The sequence below is a fragment of the Chiloscyllium plagiosum genome, unplaced genomic scaffold, assembly GCF_037043375.1.
Source record: "Chiloscyllium plagiosum isolate Xiang-an unplaced genomic scaffold, Cpla_swu_hap1 HiC_scaffold_2, whole genome shotgun sequence".
Lineage (NCBI taxonomy): Eukaryota > Metazoa > Chordata > Chondrichthyes > Orectolobiformes > Hemiscylliidae > Chiloscyllium > Chiloscyllium plagiosum.
Genome location: NW_028270140.1, coordinates 111487188 through 111508693, shown reverse-complemented (window position 1 = coordinate 111508693; position 21506 = coordinate 111487188). Strand labels below are relative to the sequence as shown.

The 21506-nt window shown below is 41.8% G+C and overlaps 1 protein-coding gene across 5 annotated transcripts in view; it reads right to left on the bottom strand.

Moving 5' to 3' along the window:
- Positions 1-21506, bottom strand: part of edil3b (EGF like and discoidin domains 3b) — a 204969-nt gene that overhangs the window by 63661 nt on the left and 119802 nt on the right. For all 5 annotated transcript variants that reach the window (XM_043708595.2, XM_043708603.2, XM_043708609.2 and 2 more), the window contains one exon: positions 19674-19855. In XM_043708595.2, coding sequence (XP_043564530.2) covers positions 19674-19855 — 182 coding nt within the window. The remainder of the gene's footprint in view (positions 1-19673; positions 19856-21506) is intronic.

Here is a 21506-nt window from a genome sequence, read left to right as displayed (position 1 = left end):
TCTGGGCCCTGACAACACTCCAGCAATAGTACTGAAGGTAGATGCTTCAGAACTTGCTGCTCTTTCAGTACAGTTACAACTGGCAAATACCCAACAATGTAGAAAATTGCCCAGTTATGTCCTGTAGACAAAAGGACAAGTCTAAACATCAGTCTATTTGTGATTATCAGGAAAATGATGGAGGATGTCAACAATAATGGTATTAAGTAGCAACTGCTCAGCAATAACCTGCTCAGTGACACTCAGTTTGGGATCCCCCAGGACCACTCAGCTGATGACTTCATTACATAGTCAGTTCAAACACTGAAAGAAAAAGCAGAATTCCACAGGTGAGGCGAGAGAGACAGCCCTTGACATCAAGACTGCATTCGACTGAGAGTGGCATTGAGGATCCCTGGCAAAACTGGAATCGGGGCAAATTCTCTGTTGTTTGGAGTCATAACTGATACATAGGAAGATGGTTGCAGTTATTAGTGGTCAGTCATTTCAGATACAGGATATCTCTACAGAGTTCCTCATGGTAATGTCCTCGGCCCAACCACCTTCAGCTGCTTCATCAATGACCTTCCCTCCATCATAAGGACAGAGGTGGGGATGTTCACAAATGATTGTGCAATGTTCAGTATCATTCAGATACTCGGATATGGAAATAGCCCAGGTCCAAATGCAAGAAGATCTGAACAATATCTAGGCTTGGGCTGAAAAGTGGCATGTAGCATTCATATCACACAAATACCAGGCTATGACCAGCTCCAATAAAAGACAATCTACCCACCGCCCTTGACATTCAATGGCATTAAATTACTAAACTCCCTCCACCAACATCCTGGGGTTATCGTTGACTGGAAACTCAGCTGGATTCACCAGATAAATATTGTGCAAAAGAGCAGGTCAGAGGCTAAGAATACTGCAGCAGGTAATTCACCTCCTGACTCCCCAAAGCCAGTCTTCAAGTTGGGAATGTGATGGAAAACACCGCTGGATGGGTGCAGCTCCAACAACACTCAAAAAGTTTGACATCATCCTGGACAAAGCAACTCACTCAATTTGCACCATGCTCAAAATTATCCCCTCTCTCCACCACTGATGATCAGTAACAGCAGTGTGTACTGTTTGCAAAAAATACATCCCACAACCACATCCAACTAGAAGGACAAGGGCAACAGATCAAAAGTGGGTTCTATCACCAACACCTGCAAGTTCTCTTCGAGGCATCTCAAAGCTCTGGCTTGGAAACATATCAATGTTTCTTCTGTATCACTGGGTCAAATCCTAGAATTTCCTCTCTAAGGGCATTGTGGGTCTACCAGACTGCAGTGGTTCAAGAAAGCAGCTCACGACCACTTTCTCAAGAGCGACTAGGAGCAAGTAATAGATGTTGGCCCATCCAGCAATGCTCATGTCCCTCAAATGAATAAAATCAACATATCTTCTCTTAAGCAGTGGATTTGGCTTCAGAATTTTGAAATCCTGGAATATGATAGAAATTGCTGTGAAAAGGGGGCTGCTTTGAATACTAATCCACTTTATTGCTGTGATAGAGTCATAGAGATGTACAGCACGGAAATAGACCCTTCGGTCCAACCCGTCCGTGCCGACCAGATATCCCAACCCAATCTAGTCCCACCTGCCAGCACCTGGCCCATATCCCTCCAAATCCATCCTATTCATATCCCCATCAAGATGCCTTTTAAATGTTGCAATTGTACTAGCCTCCACCACTTTCTCTGTCAGCCCATTCCACATATGTACCACCATCTCTGTGAACAAGTTGCCTCTTAGGTCTCTGATATATATTTCCCCTCTCAGCTAAAATCCAATGCCTCTAGTTCTGGGCTCCCCAACCGCAGAGAAAAGACCTTGTCTATTTACCCTATTTATGCCCCTCATGATTTTATGCACCTCTATATGGTCACCCCTCAGCCACTGACGTTCAAGGGAAAACAGCCCCAGCCTATTCAACCTCTCCATATAGCTCAAATACGCCAACTCTGGCAACATCCCTGTAAATCGTTTCTGGACTATTTCAAGTTTCACAACATCGTTCCGATAAGAAGGAGACCAGAACTACATGCCATATTCCAAAAATGACCTAACCAATGCCCTGTACAGCCACAACATGACTCAATACTCAATACTCTGACTAATAAAGGAAAGCATACCAAATGCCTTCTTCACTATCCTATCTACCTGCGACTCCACTTTCAAGGAGCTATGAAGCTGCTCTCCAAGGTCTCTTTGTTCAGCAACACTCCCTTGGACCTTACCATTAAGTGTAAAAGTCCTGCCAAGATCTGCTTTCCTAAAATGCAGCACATTGCATTTATCTAAATTAAATTCCATCTGCCACCTCTCAGCCCATTGCCCCATCTGATCAATATCCTGTTGTAATCTGAGGTAACCTTTTTCGCTGTCCACTACACCTCCAATTTTGGTGTCATCTGCAAACTTACTAACTATACCTCTTAAGCTCACACTCAAATCATTTATATAAATGACAAAAAGTAGAGGACCCAGCACCGATTCTTGTGGCACTCCACTGGTCACAGGCCTCCAGTCTGAAAAACAACCCTCCATCACCACCCGCTGTCTTCTAACTTCGAGCAGTTCTATATCCAAATGGCTAGTTCTCCCTGTATTCCATGCTAACCTTGCTAACCAGTCTCCCATGGGGAACTTTGTCGAACGCCTCACTGAAGTCCATAAAGATCACATCTACTGCTCTGCCCCCATCAATCCTCTTTGTTACTTCTTCAAAAAACACAATCAAGTTTGTGAGACATGATTTCCCATGCATAAAGCCATGTTGACTGTCCCTAATCAATCCTTGTCTTTCCAAATACATGTACATCCTGTCCCTCAGGATTCCCTCCAACAACTTGTGGGCGGCACGGTGGCACAGTGGTTAGCACTGCTGCCTCACAGCGCCAGAGACCCGGGTTCAATTCCCGCCTCAGGCGACTGACTGCGTGGAGTTTGCACGTTCTCCCCGTGTCTGCGTGGGTTTCCTTCAGGTGCTCCGGTTTCCTCCCACCATCCAAAGATGTGCAGGGTCAGGTTAATTGGCCATACTAAATTGCCTGTAGTGTTAGGTAAGGGGTAAATGTAGGGGTATGGGTGGGTTTCGCTTCGGCGGGTCGGTGTGGACTTGTTGGGCTGAAGGGCCTGTTTCCACACTGTAATCTAATCTAAACTTGCCCACCACCGACATCGGGCTCATTGGTCTATAGTTCCCTTGCTTGTCCTTACCACCAATCTTAAATAGTGGCACCATGTTAGCTCACCTGTGACTATCAATGATATAAATATCTCAGCAAGGGGCCCAGCAATCATTTCCCTAGCTTTCCACAGAGTTCTAGGGTACACCTGATCAGGTCCTGGGGATTTATGTATTTCAAGACATCCAACACTTCCTCCTCTGTAATGTGGACATTTTTCAAGATGTTACCATCTATTTCCCGACATTCTATATCTTCCATGTCCTTTTCCCCAGCAAACACTGATGCAAAATACTCAGTTAGCATCTCCCCATCTCCTGTGGCTCCACACAACAGCTGCCTTGCTGATCTTTGTGGGGCCCTATTCTCACCTTAGTTACCCTTTTGTCCTTAATGTATTGGTAATAACTCTTTGGATTCTGCTTAACTCTATTTGCCAAAGCTATTTCATGACCCCTTTTTACCCTCCTGATTTCCTTCTGAAGTATATTCCTCCTGCCTTTATACTCTTCTAAGGATTCACTCAATCTATCCTGTCTATGCCTGACACATGCTTCTTTCATTTTCTTAATCAAATCCTCAATTTCTTTAGTCACCCAGCATTCCCTATACCTACTAGCCTTCCCTTTTACCCTGACAGGAATATACTTTCGCTGGACTCTTGTTATCTCACTTTTGAAGGCTTCCCATATTCCAGCCGTCCCTTTACCTGCGAACATCTGCCCCAAATCAGCTTTTGAAAGTTCTTTCGTAATACCATCAAAATTGGCCTTCCTCCAATTTAGAACTTCAGCTTTTAGATCTGGTCTATCCTTTTCCATCACTATTTTAAAACTAACAGAATTATGGTCGCTGGCCCCAAAGCGCTCCCCCACTGACACCTCAGTCACCTGCCCTGCCTTATTTCCCAAGAGTAGGTCAAGTTTTGCACCTTCTCTAGTAGGTACATCCACATACTGAATCAGAAAATTGTCTTGTACACACTTAACAAATTCCTCTCCATCTAAACTCTTAACACTATGGCAGTCTCAGTCTATGTTTGGAAAGTTAAAATCCCCTACCATAACCATCCTATTATTCTTACAGATAACTGAGATCTCCTTACAAATTTGTTTCTCAATTTCTCTCTATTAGGGGATCTACAATATAATCCTAATAAGGTGATCATCTCTTTCTTATTTCCTAATTCCACCCAAACACAGGTGACCCTCAATTATCAGAATGTGATGGGCGGGCACTATTTTGTTCAAATAACCGATTATTTGGTGAAGCGATTAAAGGCCTTTCCTCTGGGGTTTGGAGTTTTAAAAGTCTGCTCCTCGTTCAGGAGACTGCAGCAGCACACAGTGCGCAAGGCCCCACCCCAACCCGCCCTCCCCGTCCAAATACCGCCCCTGCCCCTGACGCCGTTCAACACTGCCCCCACCACTGAGCCCGTGCAACACTTCCCCCGCCCCCGACCCCATGGAACACTGCCTCCAGCCCCAACCTTGTGCAACACCGCCCCCCCCACGAAAATCGACCCACACCCCCAACCCCATGCAACACTGTCACCACCCCGACCCTGTGCAACACCACCCCACGCCTGACCCCGTGTAACACTGCCCCCTGACCCCAAAACTGTCCCCAACCCCATGCAACACCAGCCCCCCGCCCCCTTGCCCTCAACCCTGTGCAGCACCGCCGCAGCCCCAAAACCGCCACTTTGCCCTCAACCCTGTGCAACACCGCATTCCGCCCCCAACCCCATCCAACACTGCCCCCCGCCCGTCCCCTCCCCGGGGCAGGTGGACTGGACACCAACAAGATTGCTGCAGTTGCCTTTGTGGGGTAAGTCTCCAAATAGCGCGCACACACACACACAGCCACACACACAACTTTTTACTGCAAAGTTTTGACAGGTTCCACCTTTGCCCTGTATAGGGCAATGTTGGAGAGATTATGTGGGGAGGGGGATTTAAGGGTACACCCCACTGTAGAACTCCAGGGAAAGTGTGGGAAGAGAGAGAGGGCGGGCAGTCAGTCATTTGGAGACATGCCTGTTTAATCACTGTAACTAAAGACGCGATCACTATTGGAAACACATCTTTGATGTAATGTTTCCTTGGGGACCTCAAGATCTCCAGTTCTCTGCTTTGTCCCTGCTTGCCCAGACTGCTTTATTCACGTCTGTTCTCAACAGTACCAGTCTCAGATTGATCTCTTTCCTCAGTAACGCCCTGGGTCCCACTCACCTCCCCCTGCCCCACCCCCATCCACCATCTGACTAGTTTAAATCCTCCTGAGCAGCTCAAGCAAATCTCCCTGCCAGTATATTCATCCCCTTCCAATTCAAGTGCAATCCATCCTTCTTATACACGTCAGTGTGGATTCTTGGCCTGGACAAGACTGCTTCAGCTGGGAAGGTTCCTGTCCTGGTAGTTCACATAGAGAACTCCTCTAAACACAGTTTGCATTTTTTTTTCTGATCAGGATCAGAAATAGCATTTCCAATTCCGATTGGAAGACATGGGTCCTTGTGGTAGCAGGTCCCATGTTTGACAGAGATTGTCTGACTGGCTCACTCTTTGGAATTGTAAACACGGTGATAGAGACTGAAATACAGGCAGTCAATATCATTCTAGTTTAATGATATATTTTCATCAGGCTCGAAGGAAGACTGCAAAGGAGCAGAATGTGCATGCAGCACCCACCTAAATCAGAAGGCCTCAGGCTGGATGACAATCAGCCTTGGGCTTCGCATTAAATGCTGCTGTCACACCTCTACAGGAAGCTCAGTACTTTTCCATGAAGTGATTTGGGCTGGTAGCAGTTCCTAGGTATGTCTCGGTTAAGTAGGGCGCGATAGGAAGGGCAAAGGTCGCAGGCACAGCCAAAATCTTAAAGAACAGTCCTGGGAGAGCTGTGTAGCTTGCTGGAATATTTCTATTCAGACAAGAAAAAAAATACTGAGAGCAAACTTCATAAAACTGATCCCCTGAATAGCTGACAGCATGTCCAGTTCCCACCCTGATTCAGTAGTACAAAACTGTTTGAAGTGGTGGAGTTTTAATAATTTGTTTTCTGGAATAAAAAGATTATAAAGATCTGCTAGCATTACAAAATTATCACTGGGATTTTGAGACCTGCCATTACTGACACTTTTGATTTGTGACATTTCTTTGACTTTTTTTCCCGAATGTATAGGGCTACACTTTCTGCAGAGTTATACACAGAGGAATATTTGGTCACTGGAAAAAGAAACAAGCATATTTTCCAAGTTATACACATTTTTCCTGGCCATTTGCTAGCATTCCACTCACCCACTTTTCCTTCTCAAGTTGTGTTTCAATCATGCAAGAAAGATTATTGAATATACCAGCCTATTTTTCTCTATTATCCTTCACCAAGCTACATATTCGCCTTCCAAAATCACCAAGCTGAAAAGGTCTACAAGTTACTTTCCAAATCTCAAGCGCACTACACTGAGTAAAATATGACCCAGCTAAATTGGTTCATATTTGCTGCACCATATATTTCTGAAAAAAAAATACAATGATTTACACATCAGCAATCTTCAGTAATAGGCTTCCCAAACAGTCCAATTGAGATTAGGCTTCCAAGCTTCTGTTACCATCAGTAGTAACATTAAGATGTGCAGTCCAGATAGGGAATCAGTTACAAACAGTTTGGAATTAAAATAGAAACAGTTATTGAGCAGCTTTAACCTTTGAAGATGGAATCTCAAACCATCAAGCTATTAACTAATGAGTTGAGTCACTGAATGTAGAATTAAGCACTGGAAAAGCAAGTGTGAGGGTTCTGAGGTACTAAGGGAATGGAAACTAACAAATAAAAACAACACTAAAATGTGAATGAGCCACATTTTCAAAAAGATTTACACTTTCTCCATCTACCATCCTTATTACCTGAGGATTCGTCCCCTCTGCTATGCTATCAGTTTGAAGTAATGTGTGAAGACAAGCCCCAATTTTAAACATACAGAATACTGATTGGCTTCAGCAAAGTGGATATTGGGAAGATGCTTCCATTGGTAGGACAGACAAGGAGCTGAGGGCACAGCCTTAGAGTAAGGGGGAGACCTTTTAGAACAGAGATAAGGAGAAATTTCTCCTGCCAGAGAGTGGTGAATCTATGGTATTCATTGCCACAGAAGGCTGTGGAGGCCAGGTCATTGAATATATTTAAGACTGAGATAGATAGATTCTTGATTGTCAAGGGGATCAATGGTTACAGGGAGAAAGTGGGAGAATATTGATGACAAACCTATCAGCCATGATTGAACAGCGGAGCAGACTCAATGGACTGAATGGCCTAATTTCTGCTCTTGTGTCTGATGGTCAATTCCCTATTCCAGAGAGCTGTGGAAGCATTCATTGAATATGAATGAGGTGGAGTTTGTCAGATTTCTAAATGCCAATCATGTGAAAGGATATATGAGGGTAATGTGGGAAGAAACACATTGGAATGGATGGTCAGCCCTGGTCGCATTGTATGACAGAGTGGGCTCAATGAGCTCAACAGTTTGCTGCTGCTCTTATGTTCCTACTTCAGTCAGCAGGTGGATCAAAACCATTTGACTCTACCACTCTGCAGCCAACTGAGCTAAAACAGCAAATTAGAAAAGGAAAAATTCAAAGAATTTAAAGAAATTTTGAAAATCCAACATCCACTGAGTACTTAGCTACAACTATATTTTAATTTCAGGTCTGCAGACTCTTAACATAACAATTTGTACTTAAATCATAACCCAGAAGGAAAAGAAGTCAATAATACTTGTGAATGATATATACAACCTGATTTAGACTTCAAAATGGAGCTCAGCATAACCAATTGCATTCATTTATAAATATTTCTGTTTTTTTCATTTGTTCTTCTCTTGGAAAAATACCATGCCATTACTTTTTCATCAAACTATCCCCAAAGTACTGCACTTCTTGCTATCTATTTCAAATCAGCACACATTGGTCACGTTATACAGGAAGAACTTTATGAATTTCTATTTATCCAACAATTTATACTATAAAATGACAAACCTCTTATTTCAGCAAATGGAGTACCTACTGTTACTTCTTTGACTTAGGTTTCTTCGAAGCATTGAACCATGGAAATGATTGGATCAGACAATCCTGGCAAAACCGTAACTTGGAATTGCCCCACACCCATTCCCTGATGCAGTTGATTGGTACTATGCGAGGAGACCAGTCCTATTGATTAGCTAGACCTCCAAATTGGCAGGGAACTGGTCAGTGATGGTAAGGACAGCAGGTGAGTCTACACGGGGTGGGGGGTACTAACTGGAGGCCAATTGAATGATGTTGTTTTGGGGGTGGGGTGGGGGGAAGAGGTGGTGCTGATCAAGTCATTTGCTAATATAGAGAAGAAAGCCTGAAGCTGCAATGCCTGAAGCAGCTGGATGGAAGGCAGGTGAAGGATTAAAGGCCTCAGGCAAGAGCTGAATTGGAGCTTTGTGGAAGTGGGGGGATTAGCACTATTGAGGGAATACAGAGCCATTGCAGAGTAGTGAGATCTGGGGAATGGTCATGTGGACACTGTATGTGGGATGGGTGAGGGGGTGATATGGCACTAATCAAGGTTTCTCAGCCAGTGCCAAGTGGAGGAGGCAGTTGTGAAAGTATGTAAATACTGACCAAGCAGTGAGATTATTAGGATTTTTAATATATTTAATGCATAAAATGGTCTTTGTTTTGATTGGCAGGATGTGACAAGAGGTCCCATTGGGATCTGTGGTATTGCCTCAAAAATTTACGATTTATATCAATGATTTAAATCAGGGAAGCAACTGCAGGGAGTGACATTTGTAGATAAAATCAAGATAGGTAGGAAAGTATGTCATGAAGAAGACATTATAAGGTTCCAGATAGATATAGGTAGGTTGAGTGAGTAAGCCAAAATCTGACAGATGGAGACTATTTTGGGAAAATATGAATAGTTCATGCTTGCAGGAAGAAAATTTTAAAATGTATTTCTCAAATGGAGAAAGACTGTTGAATTCCAAGATGCAGAGTCACAAAATCATTAGTGTGCAGTTACAGTGCATAATGAAGGAGGCTAAAAGGATGCTATCCTTTATTACCAGAAGAATTGAACATGAAAGTTTGGATGTTATACCTCAGCTAAAGAGGTAATTGATAAGCCATATCTTGAACACTTTGTGCAGTTTTGGTCTCCTTACTTAAGGAAGGATAGAAATGGGTAAGAGATACTTCAGCTTAGAGTAATGCCAGGAGTGAGCATGTTGTCTTATGTACATAGGATGGACAGGCTGGGTTTGTTTTCACTGGAGTTTAGAAGGGTAACTTGTTTGAAGAGTGTAACATACCGAATCGTCTTAACAAAGTGGAAATTTTGTTTCCACTGGTAGATCAGTCCAGAGTTAAGGGGCGCTATTTTAAAAATATGGGTTGACCTTTCAGATCAGAGATAAGGAGAATTTTCTTTCTATCAGTGTGTGTGCAACTTTGGAACTCCCTGTCTCAGAAGACAGTGGATGCAGGTCATTGAATATTTTTAGGATAGAGGCGGATGGATTGTGGACAGGCAGGGAGTCAAGAGTTATTGAGGGAAGATGAGAATGTGGAATTCAAAACATAGACAGATTAGCCATGATCTTATTAAATGACAGAATAGAATGGTCTAATTCCACTCCTATTTCTGTCTTTATGTCAGATTTTTAACACCTGCAGTATTTTGCTTTTATACACATAAAACTGAGATATGAACATTATGAAGCTATAACGCGTTATTACAAGCATGTCAACAGCACAAGCAACATGCAATAGAAAGGGTTAAATGATTTCATAACTCATGGATCCTGCATAGGCTAAGCAGTCCAGCCACATCTTGTCATGAAATATGGTGGATAATGAAATGATTAACAGAAGGAGGGGGGCCGAAACGTGTGGCCCTGGAAAAGAACAGCAGGTTAGACAGTACCCGAGGAACAGGAGAGAAGATGTTTCAGACACAAGTCCTTCATCATGAGGAGGAGACTGTTCCACAAATATCACCATCCTCAAAGGCAGGGAACCCAACACATCAGCACAAAAATAAAGCTGGAGAAATGTAAGCAGCAAATAGACGTGTCACATGGATGATCCATCTCCTCTTGAGATCCTCAAGACTCACAGATGCCAATTCAGTGAACTTTTTGTGATATTAAGAGATGGTTGAAGACACTGACTGGCTCTGATGACTCCCTTGTATGAAATCTGCTATCCTGTATTCCATAAAAGTATATATAGTGAAAGATTATGGGAAAACTTAGGCTCCAGAACCAGCTGAACCCTTAGTAGCCTGTTCCAGTACAGCTATAACACTGGCATTTATTCAACAATGTGGACAATTGCCAAGGTATAACCTGTCCATAAGATACAAAACAATCCAATCCAGCCAAACACTGCCGATCTGGCTGCTCGTCACAGAGGGTTCAGCATCAGTGCTTTCATGAGGAACTTGCTCAGTGATGCTCCATTTGGGTCTGCTAGGGCCACTCAGCTCCTAACCTCATTATAGCCTTGCTCTAAACATAGAAAAATAGCTGAACTCCACAGCTGAGGTGAGAGTGACATCTGTAATTGCACTATAGGAGTTCATTATTTTACATGTACTTCAAATTCCATGCTATTTATTTGACAGTAAGTTGGATAAGGCTTCAAATAATGACATTTCACAAAATGTTGAAGTACATTTCTTTTTGTTCATTAAGGAAAAACATTCTCCAGTACAGTAAGATCCGTCCTTAGTCCCTAAAGACTATCTCTTGCCTGAAAAGAGATTTTACACCTCATGAAGTCAAGTGAATACATTAGTTGCAATGGAAAAAATATATTTAAAATCATAGAATAGGTTTTACTGCTATCCTGTGTTCCATAAAAGTATATACAGTGAAAATTTATGGCATAACATAGCTACTGCACTTTAAGTACATGTTCAGAGGCAGAGGTCTTGAAAAGCAAGAAAGTGAAAGATCAGGGGAGTAGAAAAGCAAAGGAGTAGATGGGAGTATGGAGTAATTAGTTATGCCCTGATCAGGGGCCCAATAGACTGTTTCTGCTCTAAATTTGTACCTTCGTATGTATGTTTCCATAACCTACCAAAAAGATTGAACACATTGAGTACAAGAAAGCTGGACTTCAGAACAAGGCTAAACAGGACAGTATTTGTAGTCAGATCCAGAAGCAAACACCTACTAGTCCAGGGTAGAGAGAGAATGACATTTTGACATGGACACAGAAATACCTCAACAAGCCTGTACCATGAGTGGATAAGTGCCTGACAGAGGTAATATACAAACATAGAAGGGGTAGATGTGACAGAGTGAAGACAGAATCAGAAAGTTAAATAATCAAGCAATAATCAATCTGTATTGCAGGAAATGTGACTTCTGATCGAAAGGGTATCGGTGTGTCTCTGTTCCAGTTCCAATGGGAAGTAGTAGAAGCAAGAAAGGTGAAGTTGTGTGTTATTATTGTCAAGAAAAAAATCTTGTAAATCTGACCTAGCTGATCATATGGGGACAAGGGTAACTTAAAAAAAGGGGGGTGGGGGGGGGGGGGGGGGGGGGGAGGGGGTGTTAAACGAAATTATTGAAAAATTCAAACAGAAATTGCCACATAACATTTTAATGGAGGTGAGTATAATCACTCTGTTCTCGGGAGGCTGGCTGGCTGGCTATTGAATTCTTTTTAAGGAGGTTTGAGTGCATCTATTTGAACATGGTTTATATACTCTACTGCTGTTTCCTGGCTTTTCCAGTCCTCTGGAAACACAAGTTTATCTTGTAACCATTCCCTTTCCTCCTGCCACTCTGAACCCCACAATCTCTGAGCTGTTATGTTGCCAAAGGCCTCAGTGACGTAAGACACACACCCAACACAAACATTGATCACTCCCCCGGCCCCTTCTCCACAAACCTGTGTCTTGGTTGTGGCCCTACCCCAGGCCTTTTCTCACTGGACAGCCAAGCGAGCCAGTCAATCAAGCTACTACGTATGGAGAGGGAACCTGGAAAACCCCAGTATTGCTGTGGAAACTGCATTTTGGAGTGAGTTAGTCTGCCTCAGTTATCATGACCATTGCTTCCATAAGGTAAAAACAATGACTGCAGATGCTGGAAATCAGATTCTGGATTAATGGTGCTGGAAGAGCAAGGCAGTTCAGGCAGCATCCAAGGAGCTTCGAAAGCCCCCTGATGAAGGGCTTTTGCCTGAAACGTCGATTTCAAAGCTTCTTGGATGCTGCCTGAACTGTTGTGCTCTTCCAGCATCACTAATCCAGAACATTGCTTCCATACACCACTGCCTTGTGTCATGCTAATCTGATGAATGGATGTGTAATGCTTCAAAGTGGATTGCCCTCGTGGAAAGCTTGGTTTATGTTAAACCACCATCACTCATTTAAGTGTAACTGTGCAATTTCAATACACAAGGTTATGACTCAGTTAATTGTCTCAACCAGCACCTTGCAGACAGTGAAGGATAGTTTCACATTCTAGTGATCGTTTCCACTTATTGCTGCTGTGACAACTCAATTTATCTGAATGTGGCAGGGGTCATTGCCAAGTTAAGTTTCTGGATTCTGGTGAGTTTGACTGAACACTGACCCCAGGCTTATGCTGACTAAAGCAGAGAAAAGCAAAAGACGACATAGACAAGCAGATCTGTTCCTCAGTTACGGCTGAAATATTAGATTTTGGTTTCTTCAAACCAGTTTTCCAGAAAGAGTGACAGTTTTGGAAATAACAACAAAATAATGCACCAATATCAATTGGAATAACGAGATCATTATTTTCTTTATTTTGAGATGCAATGTAGAAAATGTTTTGATTACAACTGGTACTCTGTATATTTACATGCTTGAAAATGTATTATTCATATCAGGCCTCAACTCACCAAGTGTTCTGTTTGCTTCAGAAACGACTGATATACTCAAGCAAACGTGATTTGATTGAGGTTTTGAAAGGGTATTCATATCACACATCTTCTATTGCCATGTTACACTGTGATGAAGATGCACCTCAGTAGTGTCAGTAAAATTGTTTTAAAATGAAATGCTTAGATGTATTACAGCACAACTCAAGCACTTGAACCCAAAAAATGGCAGAACTTTATTTGCAACAGAGACACTTGCTTCTTCCCACTGACCACATAAATTGCTAAACTGGGATGTTACATTATTGCATTGCACCTTGTCCTTATATATGTACTTGTTTTGGCACAATTATTGTTTCTATCTACACTTTCAGTTAGATTAGATTCCCAACAGTGTGGAAACAGGCCCTTCAGCCCAACAAGTCCATACCGACCCTCCAAAGAGTAACCCACCCAGACCCATTTCCTTTGAGTAATGCACCTAACCTTACGGACAATTTAGCATGGCCAATTCACCTGGCCTGCACATCTTGGACTGTGGGAGAAAACCAGAGTACCCGGAGGAAACCCACAGACACAGGGAGAATGTGCAAACTCCACACAGACAGTCACCAAAGGCTGGAATCAAACCCAGGTCCCTAGTGCTGTGAGGCAGCAGTGTTAACCACAGAGCCACCATGCTGCTGGGCATGTTCTGGGCAAGTCTCACAGACTCCTGTCAACCTGGCTATCAGAGTGCTCCACTGTATTTTACAGCTGAGAGAGAACCACAACACTCATACAATGAATTCCACAAAATGTCCACTGCAGCTTTATTATATATAATAGCCTTAGCCTTTCATCTTTTCTTCTTTCCAAACTGTGAAAATTAATTTTGTTTTAAAATGCAGGACCCTTAAGCATAAGTCAAACTCAAAGTCCTTTGTGAAAAAAGTAAATCTAAATCCCAGACTGCGACACTAAGTAATTATTGACTAATTGCTCTAACATCAGTTCCAGAGAAGCTCTTAGAATTCATAATTCAGGATTATATTAGTGCCAATTTAGAAATACATGGACTAATCAAATACCATCAGCAGGGATTCATTACAAACAAGTCATACTTGAAAATTTTAACACAGGACTGCATTTAACACCCGCATCATCTTTTCAGTGGGGTCACAAAATATGACATGTAGCTGACCTTCCCATCTAACCTGACTTGCTCCCCATAAAATAGCAAATGAGACAAAAGAGACAATTAAGCTTAATAAGCTAATTGATCTGAATATTACACTGCACTCACCATAACATAATTGTCATGGTTGGCTGGGTGGCAGTTATAATGTCACTTTTTAAAATACATTGTTCAAGAGGTGGGAAAGAAGAAGGAGATGCATCAATCCATGGGTGTCCATTGTAACAGTCCTAGCAATGCTCTACTTAATTTTGATTAGGACTTCAGACCAATGAAGGTTCGAAGTTTGACCCTTACCCCCTCATACCTTCCAGAGCGCATAATGGCTGTGAGCAGCCTTGTGGAATGTTAGTTGGTGTGGCATCAACTTTTGTTCCTGTGGGAGAACAGGAAAAGGGGGCATGGGCAAGCAATACATACTCAGTATATTTATCTATCGATTATATAGATATTCAAAAACATTGTATAATTAGATTTTAGTACGGGTGCAAGGATGTCATACTGCAGCTGTTCAGGGTCTTAGACGGGTACTGTATATGCCATAGAAAAGTACAGCAAAGGCTAATTCCAGGTTTGGCAGACTGTCATATCAGGCGAGATTGTCAGTTCAGTCTGTGTTCACTGGATTTTAAAAGGATGGGACAGAATCTTGTTGAAATACATAAAATTCTGATGAGGCTGGGCAGACTGGATGCAGGGAATGATGCTCCCTCTGGCCGGGATGAAGAACAAGGGATCACAGTCTCAGGATACTGGGCAGGCCATTTAGGATTGAGATAGAGGATCAGCCACGAATAGCAATGTGGTGAGCTAAAGAAGGCGAGTCAATTGCTAACATCCACTGACAGCTCAACAGACCTTCACTGCAGTATTATAAAATGATAAATAAGCATTTAATGTGTCAGTCAATGTGCTAGACCAGAGCTGATGGGAGCAACTCCTTGAAGTAAATAGTTTGCAATAAGAGGAACTTGATGCCATTCCACTGAAACCAGTTGCAAAGATAAACAGCTGAATTGACCTTACATGGACACGTACTTGGCATACTGTAGGGCTGTCTGGACTCCCTTAGCCATCCACTGTAAAGACTACCTGCTGCTATGATCTTGCATTTCTGGCATCCACCCTCCTCTTTTTAATTCAGCACATTTGCTGTCAACATTAATGTGTGGCTCTGTCAATGAGAGTGCTCTGGTCTTTCTTTAAATAATTAGCCCTTATTCAAATATCGGACTTCTCTTCCGTCCAATGCACCAAATCCAAATAAAAACCTAGAGGCATCTCATAACTGATGGAGTCTCACAAAATGTAACCATAGGGCAAATTATTTGTAGTGCTACAGTACCAATTTAAACAAAGTCCTGATTCTCCGTTAAAAAAAAAGTCAGATTTTGCAGAAAATAGTGACATCAACATGAATCACTGAACCTGGACTATTGCTCCTGTGCTCAATGTTACTGGATCAATGTCTCATACTACAGTTGGCATACCACCATAACACATCACTAGGATGTCTTTGTAGTGCCTGCTGTCATCAGCACATCTTTTTCCTTAACCTAACCTTTATGTAAATAATGTTTGAGACTGTATTCTCAACAACTGCCAATGTGGAAACAGTCAGCTTGAGATCTCTGTTTTGTATCATTTATTTTTAGCTGAAAATGTGTTGCTGGAAAAGCGCAGCAGGTCAGGCAGCATCCAAGGAACAGGAGAATCAACGTTTTGGGCATAAGCCCTTCTTCATTTATTTTTGCCAGGTTAATTTTCTTCATGATTACCAAATACAGCGAGTGATGAAAATAGATCCAGAATCAGATACATGATACTAACGGGAAGAAATTTATTTGCATTCTGTTGATCCTTCAGGGTTAACCAGAACCACAGACTGCAAGGAATGGCTCAATGGTGTCAGTGAAAAATGCCACATAGGTCAAGCAGGTCTGAATCATGGCTCTGCCTCACACAAAGGGTATTGTTGTCCTTAGTGAAGTGCTGGAGGAAGCATCACTGTGTAACTACACTTATCCCCCAAAACATAGATATACCCAATTCTCAGCCAACAAATGAAACAGACTGAATACATTCATATCTTAAACTAATACACTAACTATCCACATCTAATATAATGGAAACTAAAGCCATTGTTTTGGACATAATTCAGAGTCATTATCTAAAAGAATCTAATTTTGGGTTCTTCTGTCCTCCCATCACCACCGAATCAACAGCCTTGGGACTAGGAAGAGATGGATTAAGTCAGCCATTTTCACAGCCTCCTATCGGAGTTTGATTAACATATAGTGACAAATTGAACTTGTGCAGAACCATTGCGATTAGTCTTCCCAATTGAGGGAATCAACTGACATAGCAATTTAGAAACTGTATGGTTCTCAATGTTGACTAAAGTACTGAATATCGCATTGTGAAAGTCATGTTTTATCATCCAGTGTGGTGTAACTTTATATTTGGAATTTGTGACAATAGATCAATAGATCAAATTTGGTAGCAAGGCACTCTGAGACAGTGACTTAAAATGATGATTTCAATCTCTCAAGTGTCAAAAGCTTGTGGGTTCATGTCTCACTTTGGAGATTTGAGCACAAAAATTCAGGCTAATTCTCCAGAGCAGTGCTTGAGGGACTGCTGGAGTGTTCAGGGTATGGTCTTTATGTTGCAATGCTAAACTGAGTTCTGATCTATTCCCTCAGGTGGACAGTATGTTCCTCATATCAACATGGAGATAAAGAAAAGGAGCCAAGGACTTACTCGTAAGAGGTACAAGAGGGAACAATTCAGAGACAGGAAAATAAATCAGTGTAGCTCTGCTTTGGCTCCAACTGGATAGACAAATGTGGAACCAAGAGAGGGCAGTACCACTGGAGAAGTAATAAGGTGAGAATGATGTTGTGGCCAAACAAATGAAAGCTGTAGAGATCTATGGACTCAATAGACAAGCGGTTGGGCAGGGAACTTAGCATGGGTTGGTAATTGGATGATTTTTTGGTGACAAAGAACTTCGTAAGCTTTTTATAATCAATACTAGATCTGAAAGTGGAGGAAAAGTTGAGGAGATCTTTTGAGGAAAAATTTATACTCATCAGGATGAATTTGGGGGCAGTGCATAGTTTTGAAATAAAAGACTGCAGTGTGGTGTGCGATATTGTGTTATAGGCTATCTTTATTAACTATCCCGCCAACTCGCTATATTCATTAATACCGGGTTCCCCTTCATTTATTCATAACCCTTTACCAACCTGTTATTTACTATAACACTGTCATTTATTCATTCACAAAACTGCAAACCTGTAGTATCCAAATTAAAAAAAAACCCTTTCAAACCCACATTGCATTCCCACACCTTATCAGCCCCTGCTACAAGCAGTGTTTACCTCAGAAATCAGAACAATACCATCTCTATCAATCTCCATGAAACATTATACTATTAATCAGTGGTCACTAACCATCTCATATAGAACAATATCATCCCCATCCAGTTTCCATGAAACATTATATTAATCATCAATGTGGGCTTCACCAGTTTCCTCATTTTCCTTCCCCCTACTTATCCCAGTTCCAACCTTCCAACTCGGCACCGCCCTCATGACCTGTCCATCTTCCTTCCCACCTATCCGCTCCACCCTCCTCTCTGACCTATCAACATTACCCTCACCTCCATCTATCTATCACACTCTCAGCTACCTTACCCCCAACCTCATCGCCCCTTCCATTTTTCTCTCCACCCCCCAGTGCTCCAGCCTCATTCCTGATGAAGGGCCGTTGCCTGAAATGTCGATTCTTATGCTTCTTGGAAGCTGCTTCTTGTGCTGTGCTTTTCCAGCACCACACTCTTGACATTAACTAGCCCTTACCAACCATCCCCTCGACCTGAATATATTAAGTACCTGTTAAACACCTTTTAATGAGGCCATTATACCTTTAAGAAACTAACTGACAAAATAGAGCTTGCATGAAATTGCATGTATGAATGAAACTCAAACCGGCAAATAGTAAATAAATCTCACAACCTAGCTGCAGTAATTAGTTTAATATGCTTTACTCTTTTATTATGATTTCTAACTTATATAGAGCATATAGGCCTAGTAATTTTACTAACATTTACTAAAATAAAAGGCAAAAGAACGAACACTACTTGATTATGCAAGCAGACCGGACATACATCCTGGCAGAAGCAGCAGCTAGCATTTAGCACGTTTCAACCCATCTCCTGTCTCCCAAGACAGAAGCTCTTCAAACCTTTGTTACTATTGATACAACAATGTAACACCATAATAATGAGATTTTAATATATGTAAGAACTGTGTATAAAGGGGCTCTTGTAAGAACTGTATTTCGGGATTCTATTGCTGCCTCGAACTTGTGTTGTGATTGTTGAATAAAGAGGCTATTTTCGCCAAGCACTGACTCCAGTCATTATTTGAACACGATCCCACAGTGGTAAACAACTTGACTTAATTCTGTAATTGTGAACCCTAATCTCAGGGGAGCATGCAAGCAATTTTCACCTGACCTGGCTACATCCCTTCTTCAGCTGGTCTTTTCACACCCTCCCCTTTCCACAATCACGTCAGAGCCCCCAGAATAATTTCAATCTGTATGCTGTGTACGATGACATGTATGGTCTTAGACTCATTCTATTTCACCCATGATGCATCATAATAATACCATGTTTAATAGAACGTCATGCACAGTACCACACACCAAATTCTACCCCCGAAGTTAACATCTTGTGGAACAACACCATCCCATCACCTTCATAACTTATCAGTCTCTTGATTAGAATCCAACTGTTAAAATACGTTCTGACAATTAAGGCTTGTTAAGATAGTTCTGTCCACAAGACTGAGCTGGAAATACAAAGAAAGATATGTTCTTGCTCTTGTTTTGATTAAACCATTATGTTTCATTCTGACAGCTTCTATAAGTGAACTGGTTAGACAAACCAAAGAATCAGACAGTTTTACTCTGCTGGATAGTTGCTTTATTTCCAAATGTAATAATTACCATTTGAAGGAAACAAAGTTAAGCCAGTTTAGTAAACTCACAAACCAAAATAATCCTATCTCTAATTCTTTGTAATTCTGCTTTTGTTCCCTAGCAGCTATTTTAGTGATCAAATCATGACAGTGATTAATGTCATTCAGCCACATGTTAGGCTGAATGACATTACAAAAAGACAGACAATAACATTAATTTTTAGGTGCAAATGATTGCTGTTTTAATTTCATGGTTGTTTAAAATATGCCATTTCTGCATGAAAAAAAATGACTGTTTTAGGGCTTACTACTTCACATTTTACATAGTCAGCAACAGGAAGAGAAAGTTGCAAATTATTTTTTAGTCTGTCCCTCTTTGTACACCAACTGTTACCTGAATCCATGGCCATCTGTCATTCTCTGCAGCTGTCCAGGCATTTACAAGGCCTTTTCTATTCAGTCTGGCATAGTATGGGTACCACTTCTGCAGGCCAAACAGAGCTCGGTGTGTGGATGATGCAGAAATCTGCTGATTCGATACAATACCCCCCTCCATCCCGAGAGGGCCTGAACACTCTGTGGGCAGAGAATAGTTTAAACACTTGTTAGCAACAGGGACAAGTGAGAATTTGTTTCTAAGCAAAAATGAAGATACAATGTAAAGATAAATCAACCATTTTAAAGAAAAGGTTGTGCATATATAAAAAGAGTTGAGTTTTTAGTAAGGACCAGTTTATTGTCATTGTGCAGCATTTGCAAGGATTTATAACATGAGTGTTTCCACCATAGCTAATGTTCTTTGTTTTTCTAGCCAAAGTATATGACCAAACGGATGAATTCATTGCCATTTTAACAGTGAATTGTTGTAAATGAATGTGAGGGGCAGATGTTCGTAGGTAAAGGGACGGCTGGAAAATGGGAAGTCTTCAGAAATAAGATAACAAGAATCCAGAGAAAGTATATTCCTGTCAGGGTGAAAGGGAAGGCTGGTAAGTATAGGGAATGCTGGATGACTAAAGAAATTGAGGGTTTGGTTAAGAAAAAGAAGGCAGCATATGTAAGGTATAGACAGGATAGATCGAGTGAATCCTTAGAACAGTATAAAAGAAGTAGGAGCATACTTAAGAGGGAAATCAAGAGGGCAAAAAGGGGACATGAGATAGCTTTGGCAAATAGAATTAAGGAGAATCCAAAGGGTTTTTACAAATACATTAAGTACAAAAGGGCAACGAGGGAAAGAATAGGGCCCCTCAAAGATCAGCAAGGCAGAAAATGGAGCCACAGAAAATGGGGGAGATACTAAATGAGTATTTTGCATCAGTATTTACTGTGGAAAAGGATATGGAAGATATAGACTGTTGGGAAATAGATGGTGACATCTTGCAAAATGTCCAGATTACAGAGGAGGAAGGCTGGATGTCTTGAAATGGTTAAAGGTGGATAAATCCCCAGGACCTGATCAGGTGTACCCGAGAACTCTGTGGGAAGCTAGAGAAGTGATTGCTGGGCCTCTTGCTGAGATATTTGTATCATCGATAGTCACAGGTGAGGTGCCGGAATACTGGAGGTTGGCTAACATGGTGCTACTGTTTACAAAGGGTGGTAAGGGCAAGCCAGGGAACTATAGACCAGTGAGCCTGACCTCGGTGGTGGGCAAGTTGTTGGAGGGAATCCTGAGGGACAGGATGTACATGTATTTGGATGACTGAAGAAATTGAGGGTTTGGTTAAGAAAAAGAAGGCAGCATATGTAAGGTATAGACAGGATAGATCAAGTGAATCCTTAGAACAGTATAAAAGAAGTAGGAGCATACTTAAGAGGGAAATCAAGAGGGCAAAAAGGGGACATGAGATAGGTGTACCCGAGGATTGATTAGGGATAGTCAACATGGCTTTGTGCATGGGAAATCACGTCTCACAAACTTGATTGAGTTTTTTGAAGAAGTAACAAAGAGGATTGATGAGGGCAGAGTGGTAGATGTGATCTATATGGACTTCAGTAAGGTGTTCAACAAGGTTCCCCATTGGAGACTGATTAACAAGGTTAGATCTCACTGAATACGTGGAGAACTAGCCATTTGGATACAGAACTGGCTCAAAGGTAGAAGACAGAGGGTGGTGGTGGAGGGCTGTTTTTCAGACTGGAGGCCACTGGAGTGGAGTGCCACAAGGATCGGTGCTGGGTCCTCTACTTTTTGTCATTTACATAAATGATTTGGATGCAAGCA